Below are 19,889 nucleotides of genomic sequence, written 5' to 3'. Positions count from 1 at the left end.
AAATTGGAAATGTGGTGAAAGGCAAAGAGAAATTCATGGCTATTTATAATGAGGAAGGAGGGGTACTTGGTTCCACTATGCTTTGTCATGGGTAGAAATTTTAGAAAAGTGGATAGAATGAGAGGAGTAAAGATCTGATGTCCTACATTTTTTCATATATGTTATCTATATCAATGAAAATATATTATGTCATATCAATTTTAAATATTTATCATTATTTTTATTTTTGTTTCATTATATTATCTCAAAACAATATATAAGACAACATATCTCTATTCGCATTAGTAAGCCTTGTCTAGCAACATGTCTCTCATTTCTCTCTTTTTTTTTGGTTGAAGATGCTATATGACGTATGTAATGGATTTTAGGCAACAGCTTCTAGAGCATCCATGCATGGGACAATTGAGTGAGTGGAACCTCCAATTAGCATAACATGGGTGGTTGGACTTGATTATTATGTATTCACATGACTAATTATAGGATGAGATTGTGAAATTAATGTTTTAGTTCTTTTGTTATGATTATTATATATGTTCACACTTCATTCCATGAAAATGTTTCACAGACATTTAGAGCATCTCTATTAATAAATAGTAACTTAATTTGATTTAGGCCTCTCACAAATTTTATAATTGAATATATATCTTTAGAAATTAAGAATAATTTTTTTTTTCTTTCTCGTAATGATAAATATCAATCTTATTTTTTCATGAGTTTTACAACATATTTCATAATCTATCACAATTTTTCTCTCATATTTATTCCTATGGGGTCCACATTTTTTATTTATAAGAATGACTATGAAATGCTCTTATACTCAAACATAATTTGACCACTGTGATTTTTTGTACATGCAAACTAATAAAATGTAAAACTGTAGCATAGGTTATCAAACTTTGTTATTAGAATAATATCACTTCGAGTAGTTAAATCTTACCTGTCAAACCTCACAAACACACCCATTCAACTTTTTTCTCATTCCCTTTTATCATTAAAATGAATGGTTGTCCCTTATAATTTTATAGTCATATGTGTATTGAAGTGTTTGTGCAAGTAGCTAGTTTTCTGAAGGAAATCAATACTTAATAGGTATTAAGTTATATAACAAAATACTAACACATTAAATTTTCCTTATCTTTTCAAATAGATATGATGAATATTTCTTTGTATAACCAAATGTATTCCTTCGCTTTATGAGTAAGAATTGACTGTCCTTATAACAGGTGATCATTCACAAAATTTGAATTTTATCTTGACATTTTGGTTCATCTGAGGAATCCAATAGATCCTTACACCGTTAGATTAATATATTGTTAGTATAGATTTGCTCAATATGTATATATTTTAGAATGGCAAATTACACTGGTGTTTCTTGAATTATAAAAAAGTTGTTTGGAATTCAACAGTTTCACTTTTTCTTTGGTACATATGTTGTTGAGCAAAATTGTTATAAAATATAGGACTCTAACAAGTGATACATATCCACCTTTGTTTCTTAGTTTATTTTATTCTTTAATCAATTCCATGTTTCTAAAAATTTATTTACTATTTTATTAAAAAAATTGATTACAAGATGTAAGAAAACAGCATATATTAGTAGAAGAACAGACCTGGTCAACATGAGTAATGGAGAATCTATTGGTTGGAAAAATGACGTTGTGTACTTGTCCCTGTCTGAGAATCAATGGTGCTATATAAAGTGCGTTTGTCTGCATTTGGTTTATATAAATAAATATAATAAGAAAATTAATTCCAAAGTTACTTATCTGGATAAGATGTTAAAATGACAAGATTTTCTGATTTTCAGCATAAGCTGAAACGTTTATCCTTTGTTAATAAAAAATATTTTTTTAGTAGTGATGCAATAAGGTATATTTCATAGGCTGCATGAAATGATATTTTTTTGGATGAAAATTAAAACAACATCCATAGTTAATTTTGGATTACTACCTTCTAGTCCTTCCTCTATTAGTTTAATGATACTATCCCAGGAAAGCATATAACACAAATTATGAACTATATCCAAATATCAGCCATAAAGAACAAAATTTAAGATTAGTTTAACGAAAAAGTAGTATTGCTATGTCTTTATTCTGTCACGTGCAGTGTATAATATCGAAAAAGGTCATAGCTAACGCACCCAATTATATCTTTCTTTCTACACATTGACCAGTGATTCTTGTTGATCTATGATCATATCATGGAGAAAAAAATGCCTATGGTATATTCCAAAATGGTCGCTTCCCTAAAATATATACTCAATATCTTCTATTGCATAAAGTGTTGCATTTCATGCCTTACTTGTTATTTAAGATTTTTTTCCTTATCTTATCATTTATTGCATTTACTTATTTGGTCCATTAGATATAAGAAATTGAATGACTAAGATTGAATGTAACTAGTATAATTAAGGCATCTTACTTTTATTGTTCGCTATCATCGTTAGATTTTAGGAAGGAAATTAAATCTTGAAAACAAGATTTTACTGTATTTATCATGTGCTTTATAACACTAATTAAAAAGTGACATTTTTATAATTGTAAATAATATATATATATATATATATATATATATATATTTATGAAAAAGCTAAATGGGCGCTTTGGAGAATCTCATCATCACAGAGTAGAAAGGTAGGGCTTTTGTGGCGAACCTTGTGCGTTATGACTCTAGAACTCGGGGAACTTGTAAGTGCTGAGAGGTAATGGAAAATATAAATATCATTGATTTGTTGAATAATGACTTGGATTCGGATTTTATCAAATTTAATTAATCACAAGTTGGGTATCATGCAAATTTATCCCTTTTAATTTGTAATTAATTAGTTTCTTTCTGGCATGTCACGTTTTGAACTTATTTTGTTTTTATACAACCCTCAAATATTAATCTCTTTTGCAAACTTATAATTTATTTATTTCTTTACACTTACACTACAATGTCAATTTGGTTCAAGTGATACATGTTTGATTCCTCTTAAGCAAAGTCACAGGTTCGAGTCTTATGAATGGAAAAAATGTTCGTTGTGTGAGTTAACTACACATACTCGTGGGTGTTCCCATCTCGGACAGTATTACCTCCATTACGAGGATATATACATGTGGGAAACCAAATAAATATCAATCTCTTTTCAAAAGCAAAATATGAAAAATAAGTTTTATATTTATCAATAAAGTTTCTTAAAGAGATTAGACATGAAACAATAATTTTACTAAAATAATAATAACTAAAAAACGTGTATATTTGTAAGCTTGGAAGGCTTGTTTTTGACAAAAAGGTTTGTTTAATAAATGATTCATAATCCGGTTAAAAACCGAGTTATAAATGGTTCAAGTTTTACACCAATTTTAGAATGAATTAAGGTCCAAAATTGGGTTTTAGTTAAGGCGCAAAACCGGTTTTTGATTCAAAGTGGTTTAAAACCTAATCATTTAAAGTCGAACCACATCATTTAAAGTTTTAGTTCAGTTTGGTTTATAATTTGATTTGACATATTTGGCTTTTTTAACAGTCAATGTAAGGTTGGCAAGTTTATCTCATCTTAGTCATTTAGAACAATATATGCTATTATAGTAATGATCCTTACCTCTTTGCTAAGGTGAGTGGGTAGGTTAATAACTTCTAGGTCATGAAAATAAACCTACTAGAAAATTAAAGGTAACTAAACAAAGGAATGGTGATACTCTCCGGTAATGTAAATAAGATAGATTGTTTCAAAAAGAATCTTTAAAAGAGGTTCTCATCATAATGAGTGGAAAATTCTTTATTTATTTATTTTTAATAATAAAAATGATATTTTATTGTATATAAAAAGATATAAATATTACTGTTATTTTTTTCTCAATATTTATCTTGGCAGTATTGAAGATAATCCTAGTTCTTGACAAAACTCATTTGCCACTCATCAAATGAGCATTTATTGGCCAATAGATATCCACCTATACCAACAGTGAATTCAACACTAAGAAGGAGACTTTGAATCTGATCATTGCAAAAAATGCCTTTTGTTTTATGCTCAATGACCTTAAAGTTTACCTTATTTAAACATTTCAAGAAATATGCAACATGACTATATATAGATAGCTCAAAAACCATTATAGCAGATTTCCACCTCTTGTTGTGTGCGAAATTGCTGTATGGCCATTTAACTTGATCCTTAAGGAGACACGTCTTCATATGCCAACTAGACCTAAACATTGTTGTCACTTTGTCAATATTGTGCATGCATTTAGCTACCTAGACTTAGTGATAGGCTCAGCTTTATTCCTTCCCTAATTTTACAAAGATTCATTCCCACTTCTACTCAACAACTCATTCTCCATCAATAAAAAAAAAATACAATTACAATTAAACTTTTATCCACTTAGAAAAGATTTATTACATGAATTGAATTACATCATAATATTTAATTAAAAAATAAGTTAGGAAAAAACATGAATTAGAATTACTTTATTTGATCAAAATTAAACTATTGTCACTTAAACTACTTAGTTATGTAAAATTTCTTAAATAATAACATAAAAAAATTATGTAAATTGTTTTCAGTAAGGGGATTATTTCATAGAAATTAAATATATATATGGTTTTAAATTATAGGTGGCAAAACAGGTTAAGTCCGTGGGCTGGGCCGCATAGCCCATAAAGTTTTGCGAGCATGACATACATAATTTACCTTTTTGCCTATTTCACTCGGCTCGTTTGCTCGCCATGTTCGCAAGCATTTCTATGGGGCAATGCGGCGACCCGTGAGCTTGTTGTAATAAAAAAAATTCAAATAAATTAAGATGTATTGTGATTTAATATAGGGCTAAAAACGAGCCGAACTGAGTTGAACCAGAACTCAGCTCGGTTCAGCTCGATAAAGATTGGTTCAGCTTGAAACTCGACTCGAGTTCGATATATGTTATTTTTTAGCTCGAGTTTGGTTCGGTTAAAGTTCGTGACTGTTCGGTTGAGTTTGAATTGGTTCCTTTAAACAATTGAAATTATTAAATTGTTTTAAAAAATAATGCATAATGTTTCCATATATAAATATAATATTGTTTATATATAATTATAATAAATATAAAAAACAATGCACACATTATAATAAAAATAAAAATTAATTTAAATAATATATATATACATATATATCGAGTCAGTTCATGAACTAAACGGGTTGAACTGTATCCAACTCAAGTTTGACTTATTTATTTAATGAGTTCAATTTCCATCTCAAATTCGACTCATTTGGTTCATGGACCAAGTTTATCGAACTAAATAACGAATCGAGTTTCAAACGAATATCGAGTTAGTTCGGTTCATTGTCGATCCTAATTTAATATCTTAAAAAAGTTGTAATAATATAATATAGTTTGTACGTTCAACTTCAAATATCAAAGTCTTTTAAAAAAAATCATCTTCAACTACTTTATTTAATTTTTACTATTTTATTGTATTAAAATTTTATTTTTATACTTTTTATCAATGCTCGCAGGCTGCCTGTTATCCCATTTTAAAACGGGCAGTGCATGACATTTGTCTGTTAAAACAACATGAGCATGTCCATGCCCGCTTAAAATAAAGCGGACATTTGTAGGCACGAGCGAAATGGGTCAGGCGGTTTTGCCATCTTTATTTTAAGGTAAAGTTCACAAAAACCCTTAAACTTTATGTCTTTTGCAAATAAATATCGTAAACTATTTTTCCTTTTTAATTAATCCTTAAATTTTAACTATTGGTGAAATTGCTACCTATGTACATGTAAACTACGAATAATACACCATTGTTGCAAAGTTGGAGGAAAATGTGCTTGGTGTGAAATCAAAGTCTTGGATTTGGATTAAATGATAAGATATGATGATGAAATATTTTGGTACAAATGAAATTTAGGCCCATTTATGTGCCTGTTACATTGCTGTTTTATAAGTAGTGTATGAGTTATTATAATTTTGGTAGTTTAGTTGGGTATGGTCTTTATATAATTAAGGGTATTTTAATTTCATTATTAGTAATTTAAAATTTTATATGTATGGACTAACTTCACCAATAGTTAAAGTTTAAGGAGTAATTAGAAAGAAAAAATAGTTTACGGTATCTACTTGCAAAACTCATAAAGTTTAAGGGGTTTATAAACCTTTCTCTTATTTAAATACAATTAAAGTTCTATTATATCATTATCATGTCCTGAAAACCAATATGTTAGTTTAGTAGTACAATGTCTTGCTTGATATTCAAAAAGACCAAAAAGTCAATAGCTCAATTACTGGAAATGATATTTGTTGGGAATGACAATCACACACCACAAAAAAGATTAATTTACATAGAAATGCACTTTCTTAAAGAGTGATAGGGTTGAGATCTGACCAACTTTACACCAGAAGATAGAATCACATCATTGTTAAATCAATCAGAAGTTGTTAGTAGTTAACACCCATCATGCAGAGGGGCTCATGTGGGGCTGGATAAAGTGGAGAGCTAGATTGACATGAACAAACAAAAACTAGCTAGATTCCCACTAAAGCTTAACCATTTTAGAACAAATGTGATGTGATTAGTCAAAATCAGATTAACTTTAATCTAATATTAAGTTATGTAACCTTTTTCTAATCAGTAGTAGAAGATTCGTTGATGATAGAGTACCACATAGAAATTACAGTTACTGACAGGACAAAAAGAAAAGGCTTAACAATGTTCACCTACAGGAAAAGAAAACAACCAGACCAAAAACTTGCACAATGACCACCTAGATTTTATAAATTCACGTAAATCGTAAGATGTAACCTTCACTTTTTAAAAGTAGAAAATTTAGTCTCATATGAATTTAGACTATTATAGAGATGTCACATAAATGATTTGTGATGTGAAACTTAATTCATAATATGATGACCCGCAAGAGTCTACTAGACTAGGGATTAGGGAAAAGTTACGATTAACCAATGAAAAATAATATTTATTTAGCCTATCACAATTGGAGAAAAGTTAATTCTGACTTTGATATCAGATTAAGATTTATATTTCAAAACTAATTGGTAATAGAATATTAACTCAATAAGTATTTGAGCCATAACTCACATAGGAAGACAAATATTGTAGGACTTCTCAACATGATTAACATTGTGCAAATTTGCCAATTCCTCAAAAATAACATTTAAATTAGTCCACACATAGGTGTAATTAATTTTGTAGTCCCTCCTCATTCTAGTCACTCCAAATGTGGAATTTGGCCTAATATAAACTTTTTATTTATTTATTTGCATGCTTTGTTCATACACACACTTCCTCTATTTTAAAATTCTGAGCAGGAACAACATGGACCAACCCTTCTTCACTTGTGACATGGTGTTTATCCTTTAAACAGACCATAGAAACCTATTCATTGGCTAATTAAGTAAGATAATGTCTCATTGGTGCATCTAAAGTTAACGGAACAATTCAATAAGAATTCCATAAAATTTGCACACGTTTTTTCCCTTTGTCTTGCATATTGAAAAGCAAATATCAATAAGCATTTGAGACATTGATAAATTAATTAGGACTGAATTTTCAGAAGCCAAGTATGACTAAGCCTATGAAAAAGGTATTAGTAGCTAGCGCAGACCATGTAGAAAAGGGTGCAGTAGGCATATATATTACAATCAACTATTAGTACTTAAGCATTATTTTTATGATGAAAATCACTTGTCCCAAATCGTGTTTCATTTCATGTCTCAAACTAATAAGAGTATTATATTTTATTACTTTTACTTTTTATTTTTTTATTTTATCCACGTGTTTATATATGATTGACTTGAGACGAGAATGAGACACCATCACAAACAACTCATCCCATCCTTATTTTGAACCCACATTGGAAAACTAATATCATGGTTCCTTTGCCGATTGTGGAAAGGGAAAGGGTATGATCATATAAACTGCAACTTCTAGATTATTCTTGCATACATCGTGTTTTCCATGTTTCACAGCTTAAGCATACTATTCTTGCTAGTGTCTCTTGTCACCAGTTGCCTGTTGGGCTGAATGAAGAATGAGAATTGCAGGTAGTTCCTGAAAAAGTGTTATCCAGTGGCAAATTGTTGAATGGGCAAATGGAAGTTTTGATCAAGTGGGTTGCTCTTTCAGACCATGACACTACTTGGGAAGAGTTTACATTAGTAAATGCAACCTTTCCTGATTTTCACCTTGAGGACAAGGTGTTGCTCATTGGGACTGATATTGATAGACCTCCAATTAGAAGGGTATTTCAGAGAAGAAAGAAAGGTGATCAGGGTATTTTAGGAAGGAGAGAATGAGCATATTGCACATGACTCTAACCATCAGAACACGTGGCAAGCTATGAATGGACAGAAGACCCTAGAATCAAGGAAGGGAGGAGAATATGAGGAGGGAAGACAGCACGTTTGAGGCATGCAATCTTTTGGGAATTGTGGGGTAACTAATGTCAGAGGGTAGATTGAGATCATTCCCTTGAGTCATTCTATTATACTTTTTCCTACAATTACAACTTCTTTGGTACTCTTGCCATTTTATTGATATGGAATACTTTTACTTACACTGGAATAATACAACTCTGCTATGAATCCTTACTTTTGATGTCTATTTTACTATTTCATTGGCTGGTATCTATCAAGTTGTCTGACCAATCTGAAACATAAAAGGACACATATATGAACGTAGAGAAAGTTATTTGTATAGTAAGATGATTTTTGAAATTTGCTAGTGGTATTTGATGTGTTTGGTTATTAGGACCATTTGAAAATCATCACAAAAGATATTGTAGCTACTTCAGATATAGTTCATTATTGTCTTCCTCTTGAAGGACCGAATTTACGACGACTTTATTTTCACTTTATTGGCATTGACCTAATGATATTTCTTTCTCTTTTAGCAGTTTCACTTAGCTATCAATATTCGATACCTTAATTCAACTTATTAGGACTTAAACACATGATAATAGTTCATTCAAAAGACTAATCTATTAGATAGGAAAGTCTCATAACCTCCATATTTATAATAACCAATCTGAACTCCTAACCTCCATATTTTAAAACTTATGCTTAAAGGACTAATGTTTTGTGGGACTTTTGGAAATTTATGTCAATAAAGTTGGATATAATTAAAATAGAGTTTGAGTAAAGTTAAAATAGATATACCTTATACATATAACAGAATTGTTGCACATACACGAATGCGTGGACAAACTTTGCATAAGAATCTACATTGACGACCAGATAGTGGAAAATCAGATAACCCTCACTTTCAATCTATCAATCTATCAATCTTACCTCTCTATATCTTGAACATGTAATTCATTAAACAATTGAATATAAGCTTCAATCAGAGCAAAACATGTAAGACATCCTTCAATCAACTCATGAGTCAACAAAGAATAGTAATGCAATTTGTTCAATTCTTACATACATAATTGTGGGGTTACGATCTTCTCTTTATTAACGAACTATATAAAAAAACAAATAATAAAATTGTATCATGTGCAATTTTTATTCTTTAAAAACATTGTGATAATATTTTTACTCTTAAATATACTTGCAAAATAAACAACTTATTTTTCCATTACTGAAGAGAATTATTTTCGATAACTGTGACAAACATAGAACTATATACAGATTGTTCTGTGTTCATATGATATCATGTACAAAATTTTATTTTTCTTCTATTAAACTCAGAAATTCCATAAAGTAAATATGCACAGTTTTGATGGGTGAGACTAGGATGTATAACAATAAAATATTTAACAAAAATTAGGTACAAAAAATAAAATAATTAGGAAGTAGCTTTTTTTTTATTTCCAGTAATATATTGTAGGGTTGCACTATTTTTTTAACTAACTTGGTTACATTACTCCTATAAACTTAATTAGTCAATGTTTTTGTGGGGTAGGATAACCATCTAGTTAAGCAAATATAATCCAAGGAGCACTATCATTCCATTACTATAAATTTAAATTTCTTCTTCTTTATAAACCTCTTTTCGGTAGTTAAATATGACGTGAAATAATATATAATTTGTCTTTGACCTTCATGATTTCTTTTATTTTCTTGGTTGCTTACTAGCTTTTCACCCTCCACCTTTTCCCCTGCATTAACCCTCTTCATGGCCACCACTTTTGTATTCCGTGCAAATTGGACTTGTGAAGTGAGAAAAGAAGATAAAAGGAAATTATATTAATAATCTCTTGCACCAAATTACTAAACAGTGTGTTGGGTTTATTCAAGTGTGAAGTCTCACATTGGATGTGCGGGGAGGAGTGAAAGAGTTTATAAGAAGGAAAGACCCATGATATAGCACTTTGACTATCACAGTAGATGGTTGTTTCTTCTAGTTGTATACCCAACTCTTCAATTAGACCTTTCTCCCAAATAGCTTCCTTTACAACTTCTGTTACTGCGATGTACTCTGCTTTAGTTGTAGATAAAGCAACAATTGATTGTAGTGTTGCTTTCCAACTAATAGTACAACCACACAATGTACACACAATGTAAAGACATATCCAGTGAGTGAAAGTTTGAAATGAGACGTAGTGTTGCTTTCCAACTAATAGTACAACATACACAGTGTAAAGACATATCCAACAATTGATTGTAGTCTAGTGCATACCATGGCATACATAAGACTGCCAACTGCACTAGCATAAGGTACATTTGACATCTCCTCATTTTTGCTCTCAGTTTGTGGACACAAGGTCATTGGAAGTTTGAAATGAGACGTTAATGGAGTAGTGTCTGGTTTAGCATTTTGCATGCCAAATCGTTCCAACACTTTCTCAATATACTTCTTTTGTGATCAACATGCCAAATCGTTCCAACACTTTCTCAATATACTCCTTCCGGGTCCTAAGTCCTTCATTTCAAACTCTGAGCTCAATTGAGCTTTTAAGCTTTTTATTTCTGACATGTTCTTACATGCGATCAACATGTCATCAACATAAAGAAGGAGATAGATAAATGACTTATTTGCCAGCTTCATGTAGTAGACACAACTATCATGCTCACTTCTATAATAGCCATTTTCGAGCATGAAGGTGTCAAACCGTCGATACCACTGTCTAGAAGATTGTTTTAAGCCATATAAGGATTTCTTCAGTAAGCAAACATGATCTTCCTTCCCTTGAACTTCAAATCCTTCAGGTTGTTTCATATAGATTTGTTCCTCCAACTCACCATGCAAGAATGCTGTTTTGACATCTAGTTGCTCAAGTTCCATATCAAATTGAGCTACAATGACAAGTAGGATGCGAATAGAGCTATGTTTTACCACTGAGGAGAAAACTTCATTGAAATCAATTCCTTCTCTTTGTGTAAAACCTTTGGCCACTAATCGCGCTTTGAATCTTGCATCTTCAACTCCAGGAATTCCTTCCTTCTTCTTGAAGAGCCATTTGAATTCCTTCCTTCTTCTTGAAGACCCATTTGCATCCAACAACCTTTTGAGACTTTGGTCGTTTCTCAAGAACCCAAGTATGATTCTTATGAAGAGACTCAATTTCCTCTCTCATGGCAGAAATCCATTTGGAAGCTTCTTTATTGTTGATAGCTTCTTCATATGATTGTGGCTCACAATTGCTGATATCATCAGCAACATTTAGAGCATAAGACACCAGATCAGCATAACCATATTTCTCAGGAGGTTTTATATGTCTCCTTTGCCTATCCCTAGCCAACTGATAATGTTGCAATTGGGATACATCACTACTAGTAGATGCATCATGAACTTCTTCTTCTTGATTAAATGTATTTTCCTTCGTTGGCTCCACCTCAAACTCCACCTTCTCCGAGATACTAGGGTCTTTGTTTTCACTTGAAGACTCTTTATGAGGCTTTAGCATTTCAGCTTCATTAAAAGTAACATCCCTACTGATAATACATTTTCTTTTCTCTGGCCACCACAACTTATATCCTTTTACACCATCAGGATATCCAAGAAAAATGCATTTCAATGCTCTTGCATCAAGTTTTCCTTCTTTGTTATGAGCATATGCAGGGCAACCAAATATCCTCAAATTATCATAATTTGCAGGAACACCCGACCACATCTCTTCTGGAGTTTTAAAGTCAATAGCCGTTGATGGACATCTGTTGATCAAGTAACAAGCTGTATTGACAGCTTCCGCCCAGAATTGTTTTGGCAATCCAGCATTTGACAACATACACCTTGTCCTTTCAAGTAAGGTTCTGTTCATCCGTTCTGCAAGTCCATTTTGTTGAGGAGTGTGCCTCACAGTATAATGTCTGACAATACCATGATCCTTGCAAAAGTTTCCGAATTCTCTGCTACAAAACTCTAGGCCATTGTCAGTTCTCAGTCGCTTGATCTTCCTCCCAGTTTGCTTTTCGATCAAGGTTTTCCACTGCTTGAACTTCACAAATGCTTCACTTTTGTGTTTCAAAATGAAGATCCAAACCTTCCTTGAATAATCATCAATGAAAGTTAGCATATATCTCCTACCACCATGAGAAGGTACTTGGGAAGGACCCCACAAGTCAGAATGTACATAATCCAACGTGCCTTTTGTTCGATGAACTGCATTGTTGAATTTTATTCGACATTGCTTCCCAAAAATGCAATGTTCACAGAAGTCTACCTTTCCGACTTGTTGACCACATAGTAATCCTTGCTTGGCCAACTCGGCTAGACCTCTTTCACTGACATGACCCATTCTTAGATGCCATAGTTTGGTGGCATCATAATCACTTGTTGATGAGACAGCAGCAACACCCGTGATTGTGTTTCCTTGTAGCATGTAGAGACTATTCTCTTTCTTTCCTTTCATTACAACCATAGCGCCTTTAGATATTCTTATAGCTCCACCTTCACCTTTGTAGCTATAACCTTTTGAATCTAGTGTTCCCAAGGAAATCAGATTTTTCTTCAATTCTGGAACATGCCTTACATCTGTCAACGTCCTTACGATTCCATCGAACATCTTGATTCTAATTGAGCCGATGCCAATGACCTTGCAGGGAGCATTATTTCCCAAAAGGACCTTGCCCCCATCTAAGGGTTGGTAAGTTGAAAACCAATCCTTAATGGGACACATGTGATATGAGCATCCAGAATCAAGTACCCATTCATCTTTTGAATCATGCTCTGAGACTATTAGTGCATCTGCGCTATCATAGTCATTTGCTACAGCTGCATCTCCATATTCATAAATCTTTTCCTTGCCTTTGCGCTCTGGACAATTCTTACTTATATGCCATTCCTTGTGAAAATGAAAACATTTATACTTTCTAGGTTTCGCTTTAGACTTGGACCTAGATTTCCCTCTTTCACCAAATTGATTTTGCCTCTCTATTCTTCCTTTGGCAAAAAGACTATCACCTGAGCCTTCAGATATCGAATCTGATACTCTTTTCTTCAGTTCTTTCAAGTGCAACGCCGCCTTTACTTCGTCTAAAGTCAGATCTTCTCGACCATATATCATGGTGTCGATGAATTGCTCATAAGAACTTGGAAGGGAACATAGTAGAAGAATTGCTTGGTCACCATCTTCAATTTTAACATCAATATTCTTTAGATCAAGAATAATTTTGTTAAATTCATCCAGACGATCTTTTATTGTTTTTCCTTCCTGCATTTGAAGGGTCTTTTCTTCAAATACAGCCTGTTAGTGAGTGACTTCGTCATGTACAGGCTTTCCAGCTTCAACCATAATGAAGCAGCTGTAGTTTCATCTGACACTTCTCGTAGAACTTCATCTCCCAAGCACAACAAAATTGCACTATGTGCTTTTTCTAGGTTTTCATCCTTCTCGTCCTCAGTCAGACTCTGTGGTAACTTGTTTCTACCTTCCAAGGCTTTTCCCAAGCCTTGATGAACTAGTAGAGCTTTCATCTTCAATCTCTATAGGTTGAAATCATTACCCATGTAACAATGGAACTCCCCGGTGGTTGGAGGCTCCCTGGTAGCAGTCTGGTCCAACAAGTGGTATCAGAGCCGATGGTACGGCTGGGACATGGTGGACTCAAAGGGGAGCGGACCGGAAAGTGTGTGGTACCCACACTTGAGGGGGAGATTGTTGGGTTTATTCAAGTGTGAAGCCCCACATTGGATATGTGGGGAGGAGTGAAAGAATTTATAAGAACGAAAGGCTCATGGAACTTATGCCTTAAGATTTTGGTTCAAGACGTGGTGTCTCACTTGTGACTCTTCACTCTTCCCATACCCATGCAACAATGGAACTCCCTGTTGGTTGGAGGCTCCCCGATCGCAGTCTAGTCCAACACAATGTTATACATCTTGACTTATAATTCACCTCGATGATGAATTCTAACCTCTTTTTTTAAATTACCAGGTAACTTAAAATTTGAGGTCTAACCTTTTTTCCACAAATATCCATAACACTCTCATCTTTCAAACCACACTGTGACTAAAGAACTAATTATTTTAGAGATGTGTGGTTTACCTTTCCAAATCTAATTTATAGGAATCCAACATTTAACTTAGTGCATGACGATTGCAAACTAAACCAATATTTATAAGCTATAACCGACCAGAGATTTGATGAAGTGAAATTCAACATATATATTTTTATTAATCATAAGACAAAATGATAAATGGACTGCAAAATTAAAATTTAATAAAACAGATAAAGATTTTAAATATTTGAAGAAATTATAGTATATATATTAGATGAGAAAAAATGTATACATTTATGAGTTCTAGATATTGTCAATGCATATCTATTATTTATATTTTATTATTATTGATTAATTAAAAAATTAATTTAAATAAATAGTAGATAATATATTGATTATGTATAAATCTTTACATTTTTAATACACTAATATTAGATTTGTGGGTGGTTAGAAGGAGAAAAAAAATGGGTATTTTCACTGTCCGTGTGTTGGACTGAGTGGGCCTAACACCCAGCCCAGTAAAGCGAGGACAAACCCAAACACTAACTAAATATTTTTGCATTCTGCTAACACAAAACCAGAACTGAAGAGGAATAGAAGCAGAAAGAAAGGGATCACCTGCACCCTTTCCGCGAAAATCACAAGAATAATATTTTCCTGGTAAAATTTTCACTCTGCTTTTGTTACTTTAACGTGCCTTAAAATTTGTAATGTGTAGTTACACTTTCCCTTTTCTATTTTGATTGTTATTTATTCATGCTCGTTTATGAATCGCAATTTGGTACAATCTGCTCCGATTTTCAGGGAGATTCAATGGAATTGGAGGGGGTACACTGATGTCACTATTTTGGACTGTGATTCGTCAACTTGCAGAAATCGAAGCAATGGTATTTTTTAAATTAAATTAATACTATTTTTTCAATGAATTGTGATAAGGATCCTAAGTTTGTGCTAGTTTAACAGTTGATGATGTATATGTAAATGTATAGAGATTTAGAAATATAGTTCAGAATCAGATTTCATTTGTTTTATGTTCATTTCTTCTAGTAATTGTGTATTGCCTCATGCAAACTGGACAAATGCTTTAATTGTATTGGTTTTCGTTGTTTCGATTATTTAAAATGAAACCTAATTTTTAATGGAATGGATTCCATTTAATCCCATCCAGTTTATATATTTTTCTTCTTGCTCGATTTTGGAGGTATGGGATGGAATGATATTGAACCGAATTGTTATCCACTCCATCATAAAATGTCCAAATATTGGTATGATAACTTTGTTACATTTCATTTCATTCAATCCCATTAGTTTCTACCCATCGTTGCATATCCAAACATAAGTATCTATTAATCTATGAAAGGGATGGGAGGAGATGGATTTAGCATGTTAGCTGTTTTTATTTCATGTTAATTTGTTAGACAGAAAAATGATAGGGGGAAAGTGTGATTTTCTGTTCGCTGGGTTTTTTTTTTATCAAATTCTGTCATTTTCTTCTTCTGAAAGTTACTATATATAGACTAATTGTGGACAATGTTATACACACTTTATCAAAGTGCCACTGCTTCTAATGTACTAATGGAATTATCTTTGAACTTATTTGTGTAAAGACTGCATCAAAGAAAGTAATAACAAGAGAAGAGTGGGAGAAGAAGCTTAATGATGTGAAGATTAGGAAGGAAGACATGAATAAATTAGTAATGAATTTCTTTGTCACCGAGGGTTTTGTTGAAGCTGCAGAGAAATTCCGGAAGGAGTCTGGAACTGAACGTATCCCTGAATAAATTATGCCTTTCTGTTTCATTTGATTTTTGTACTTCTTTCTTTTATTGACATGATTTTTTCACCTATATATATATATATATATTTATTTATTCTGCTATGCTTTTCCTTATTGATCTTTAGCAGACATAGATCTAGCAACCATCACAGACCGCATGGCTGTTAAAAAGGCAGTACAGAGTGGTAATGTAGATGATGCAATCGAAAAAGTGAATGACTTAAATCCGGAGGTAGTTTCCCCTTCTGTATTTTATATCCCCCATCTAGCTGTCATGCCACTTAACAATCTATGTATTCAACTGCTTACTAGGCTGGGCAAATAAACATGCACTTGCCTGAGGTATTGATCCATTTTGTGTTATTGCAATTTGGTGACCATGTTGATAATAATACAGATTCTCTGTCTTATACTCTTACTGTGTTTGTATTTGCTTAAACTCCTTTTTGCCAGAAAAGTTGGTATGTTGCGAGGTTGTGCACCTGGTTTCTAAAACGTCCAAAGCATATCTTGAATATCTTTAAAGCACTGAAAAAGGCATCTGATCTTAGAGTAGAACTTGTCTGAACTCTAAAGGTCATCCGAACATTTGTATTTATTTAAACTTGGTATGTCTTGAAATTGAAATATGTCACACAGTCTTGATACATGTATGATGTATCCATGCCCGTGCTGCTTAGGTGATAGCATTTGTGAAAATCTGGAAGCCAGATAAATCTTTAATAACAATTCCTCTTGTGTATGTTTTCAAGGTTTCAACACCCTGTGTAGCAATTTAAATGTGTTGTAAGCAAATGTAAGGTTAGAGAAGTGATGCCTCCAATGATGTATACATATTTACAAAACTGTGGTGGTTGTCTGAAATCTGACAATCAAACTTCAACTCAAATTTATTATAGTAGAGATGTTCAATTTGTAAAACTTATATGTTGCTAAGAATTTCTTTATTTTGCCTTCTGTACTTGTCAGACTTAAAATAACACTGTGCATAGTATAACTTTGTAGTATACATCATAGAGTCCATTCATCAGATTCTTTTCTTCTATTCTATAAACTTCAATATTCATCCCACAATATTGTTTGCAGATATTGGACACAAACCCTCAATTATTTTTCCACCTCCAACAGCAACGGCTGATAGAGCTAATTCGAAATGGAAAAATAGAAGAAGCTCTAGAGTTCGCCCAGGAGGAACTTGCACCTAGGGGGGAGGAAAATGTAAGTCTCACCTGATGAATTTGTTGACCTCTATTTTTCTGTTTAATGTCTTTATTAGTGACTCATTTTTGGTCCTGTGTATTATTTTAATGAATGGGTTAAATGTTTGTGATGACAACCTCTAGGGGGCTGCCTTAGAACTAGGATCGTTTTAGCTTGAAGTCTTGAGTTTTTTAAAGTGTAATTCGTTTTTGGTGAATTGTGGGAATTTAGGGTTGTTTTGGTGAGGGAAATGGAAAAGATTAGGAGGGGGAAGCGCCACAAGCATGGAAGCTTGATAAGCTATGATGTTCGCCACAAGCAAGGAAGCTTGATAAGAACTTGTTAATGGTGGTCACGGCCTTTAGGAGAAATGCTCTCAACTAAAACAATTCAAATTTACTCAAAATTCAACTTTTTTTTATTAATGAATAAACAAAATTATAAATAGGCAGATTTGTCTTGCTTAAAAGATAAAGATAAGATCTAATTTAACAAATTGAAATTTGAAGATAAAATCCTAACTAACATAATCCTAACAAGCCTAATCTAATTTGATCTGATCAATTTCGGTTGGATTGAGTTGTTGAAGATTTGAATTAGCCTTGAAAATTCCTCGAATTAATCATAGAATTTCCTTGCTTGAGTGGACTTGATCATCTTCTCTTCATCCCTTAAGTATAGCCACAAGTTGGTTCTGAAATTGTTGCATTGTTCCTATTTTCATGCCACCTTGTTTATGCTACACCACTTAATAACTACTATGCTAAATTACAAGGAAATAAATAATTTCCCAATCCCCAAAATACATCAAATTAAATACTAAAATACTTGAATGAAAAATAAACATAAATCCTAAGACTACATGAGAATTAAATTCTCATTTATTAATAACAATGCAAATAAAATAAATTAAACTATGCTACGAATTCTTTGCAAGAACATGGCCTCCATAAATCATAGGTCGTCCCCCTTGATTTACATCAGTTTGCATTAGTTGCATATACTTTGTGCTAACACTTGACTGAAACTTGAATTTTTTCCAGCAAAGTTTTCTACAAGATTTGGAGAAAACTGTTGCACTTCTTGCCTTTGAAGATGTCTCTAACTGTCCTCTTGGAGAGCTTCTTGATATATCACAACGTTTAAAGACAGCAAGTGAAGTGAATGCTGCCATACTCACAAGCCAGAGTCATGAAAAAGGTCCGTTTCTTGCAACATCTGTTTTTATGACTTTGGCTTTAATTTTTTACTTTGCCATATTTAATTATATGAGGAATGTGTGACACGCACCTGTATTTGTATCAGCCCTTTTTTCTGATTGGGATATAAAGTTTGTATAAAATTTGGGGAATTAACCAATTTGATATTTTTAGACTTACTTAAATAACCAGTGTTTAATTAGAGTGTCCGTCAACTGAGAGATGGATACAAATTTGTAGAGCCCATAACTTACTCACCATCTGAAGTATTTATTCGCTTGCTTTCCCAAATGTAAATTCCATGGGAGTATTGGGAGGACTTGCTTTCAGCTTACTATGATCGATCTTGCTTCGTCATTGGTGATGTCAACATTATGTCTGAATGTGCTTTTGGATCTATCATATATTTACTTGAAAGAAAAGATTTGGCTCTAATGCTCAGGAAGATTTGTATGTAATTATGCATAAAAACTGCTTTGATTTGTGATCTTCTACTTATTGCATCAGATCCAAAGCTTCCAAACTTGTTGAAGATGCTGATATGGGCCCAAAATCAGCTAGATGAGAAAGCTGCTTATCCTCACATAAAGGATCTATCCTCGGCTAAATTAGAAGACCCTTCAATTTGAATGCTTGTAACTTGCAATTGCATTTGGAGGATTTAGGTGGAGATATTGCGGCCATTGACATGAAAAATGATGTATGTACATCAATTCAGACATGGCCGATCATGGTATTTAACATTGGTGTTATTGTCTCCTAGATGTTTCACTGATCTTATATCCGTGTACAAAAAGATTGTCAACATTTATCAATTCTTTTTCTTTAAGTCACTGATTGTTAAGGTACTCTGTTGGATAATAATATTTATCATTATAAAAGTTATCATGGATCTTTTATTTGAAGTTACATTGGAATATTGGATCTTGATTCTTGAATACCCCGAGTTGAACTAGAAGTACCTACTTGTTAAGGGGGTAAATAGCAATTACCAAAGTTGAATGCATAACTTGTTCGTTTATACATTCTACAAACAAGGCATGGTAAAAATATTCATACATGTGAATAATATTTTCTTCACGCATGGGCATCACAAACATGACCACAAACTCCGGAAAAAAATTAAGAAAACAATACCATGCATTTGAGTGACGTAAATAGTAAGGAAATACACACGGAGACTATGACCATGACCAAACTTGACCAAGCCACTTTGGTTCGGATGAGCCCACACATTAACCCTCTTGCTACAATGGTTACATTATATCTTTGCACGTGCGAGGTGTAGCATGGTGCATGTTGGCGTGAAACCTTTACGTTACTGGACAATGATGTATGATATGATGTTGTTGGCCCATA

At 32.8% G+C, this 19,889-nt stretch overlaps 1 protein-coding gene across 5 annotated transcripts; it reads left to right on the top strand.

The window, feature by feature from the left end:
• Positions 14,915–19,435, top strand: LOC109330509 (glucose-induced degradation protein 8 homolog). Of its 5 annotated transcripts, XM_019564716.1 has the most exons (8): positions 14,915–14,930; positions 14,983–15,014; positions 15,159–15,241; positions 15,962–16,121; positions 16,257–16,363; positions 17,218–17,349; positions 18,375–18,531; positions 19,038–19,435. In XM_019564716.1, the coding sequence occupies exons 3-8, from the start codon at positions 15,191–15,193 to the stop codon at positions 19,157–19,159; spliced, it is 729 nt and encodes a 242-aa protein (XP_019420261.1). In that variant the 5' UTR covers positions 14,915–14,930; positions 14,983–15,014; positions 15,159–15,190; the 3' UTR covers positions 19,160–19,435. The 5 variants fall into 5 exon arrangements, with proteins under 5 accessions (XP_019420261.1, XP_019420263.1, XP_019420260.1 ...); XM_019564718.1 differs by having other exon boundaries at positions 14,927–15,014; positions 16,260–16,363; XM_019564715.1 differs by having other exon boundaries at positions 14,927–15,014.

Source organism: Lupinus angustifolius, chromosome LG17, assembly GCF_001865875.1.
Source record: "Lupinus angustifolius cultivar Tanjil chromosome LG17, LupAngTanjil_v1.0, whole genome shotgun sequence".
NCBI lineage: Eukaryota > Viridiplantae > Streptophyta > Magnoliopsida > Fabales > Fabaceae > Lupinus > Lupinus angustifolius.
This window is presented reverse-complemented; position numbering and strand designations above follow the sequence as displayed.

Coding starts and splice junctions, on each gene's coding strand:
- LOC109330509 (XM_019564716.1), top strand. CDS start 15,191: ATGTCACTATTTTGGACTGTGATTCGTCAACTTGCAGAAATCGAAGCA. Junction 16,364..17,217: donor TGAATGACTTAAATCCGGAG/GTAGTTTCCCCT, acceptor TATTGTTTGCAG/ATATTGGACACAAACCCTCA. Junction 17,350..18,374: donor CACCTAGGGGGGAGGAAAAT/GTAAGTCTCACC, acceptor AATTTTTTCCAG/CAAAGTTTTCTACAAGATTT.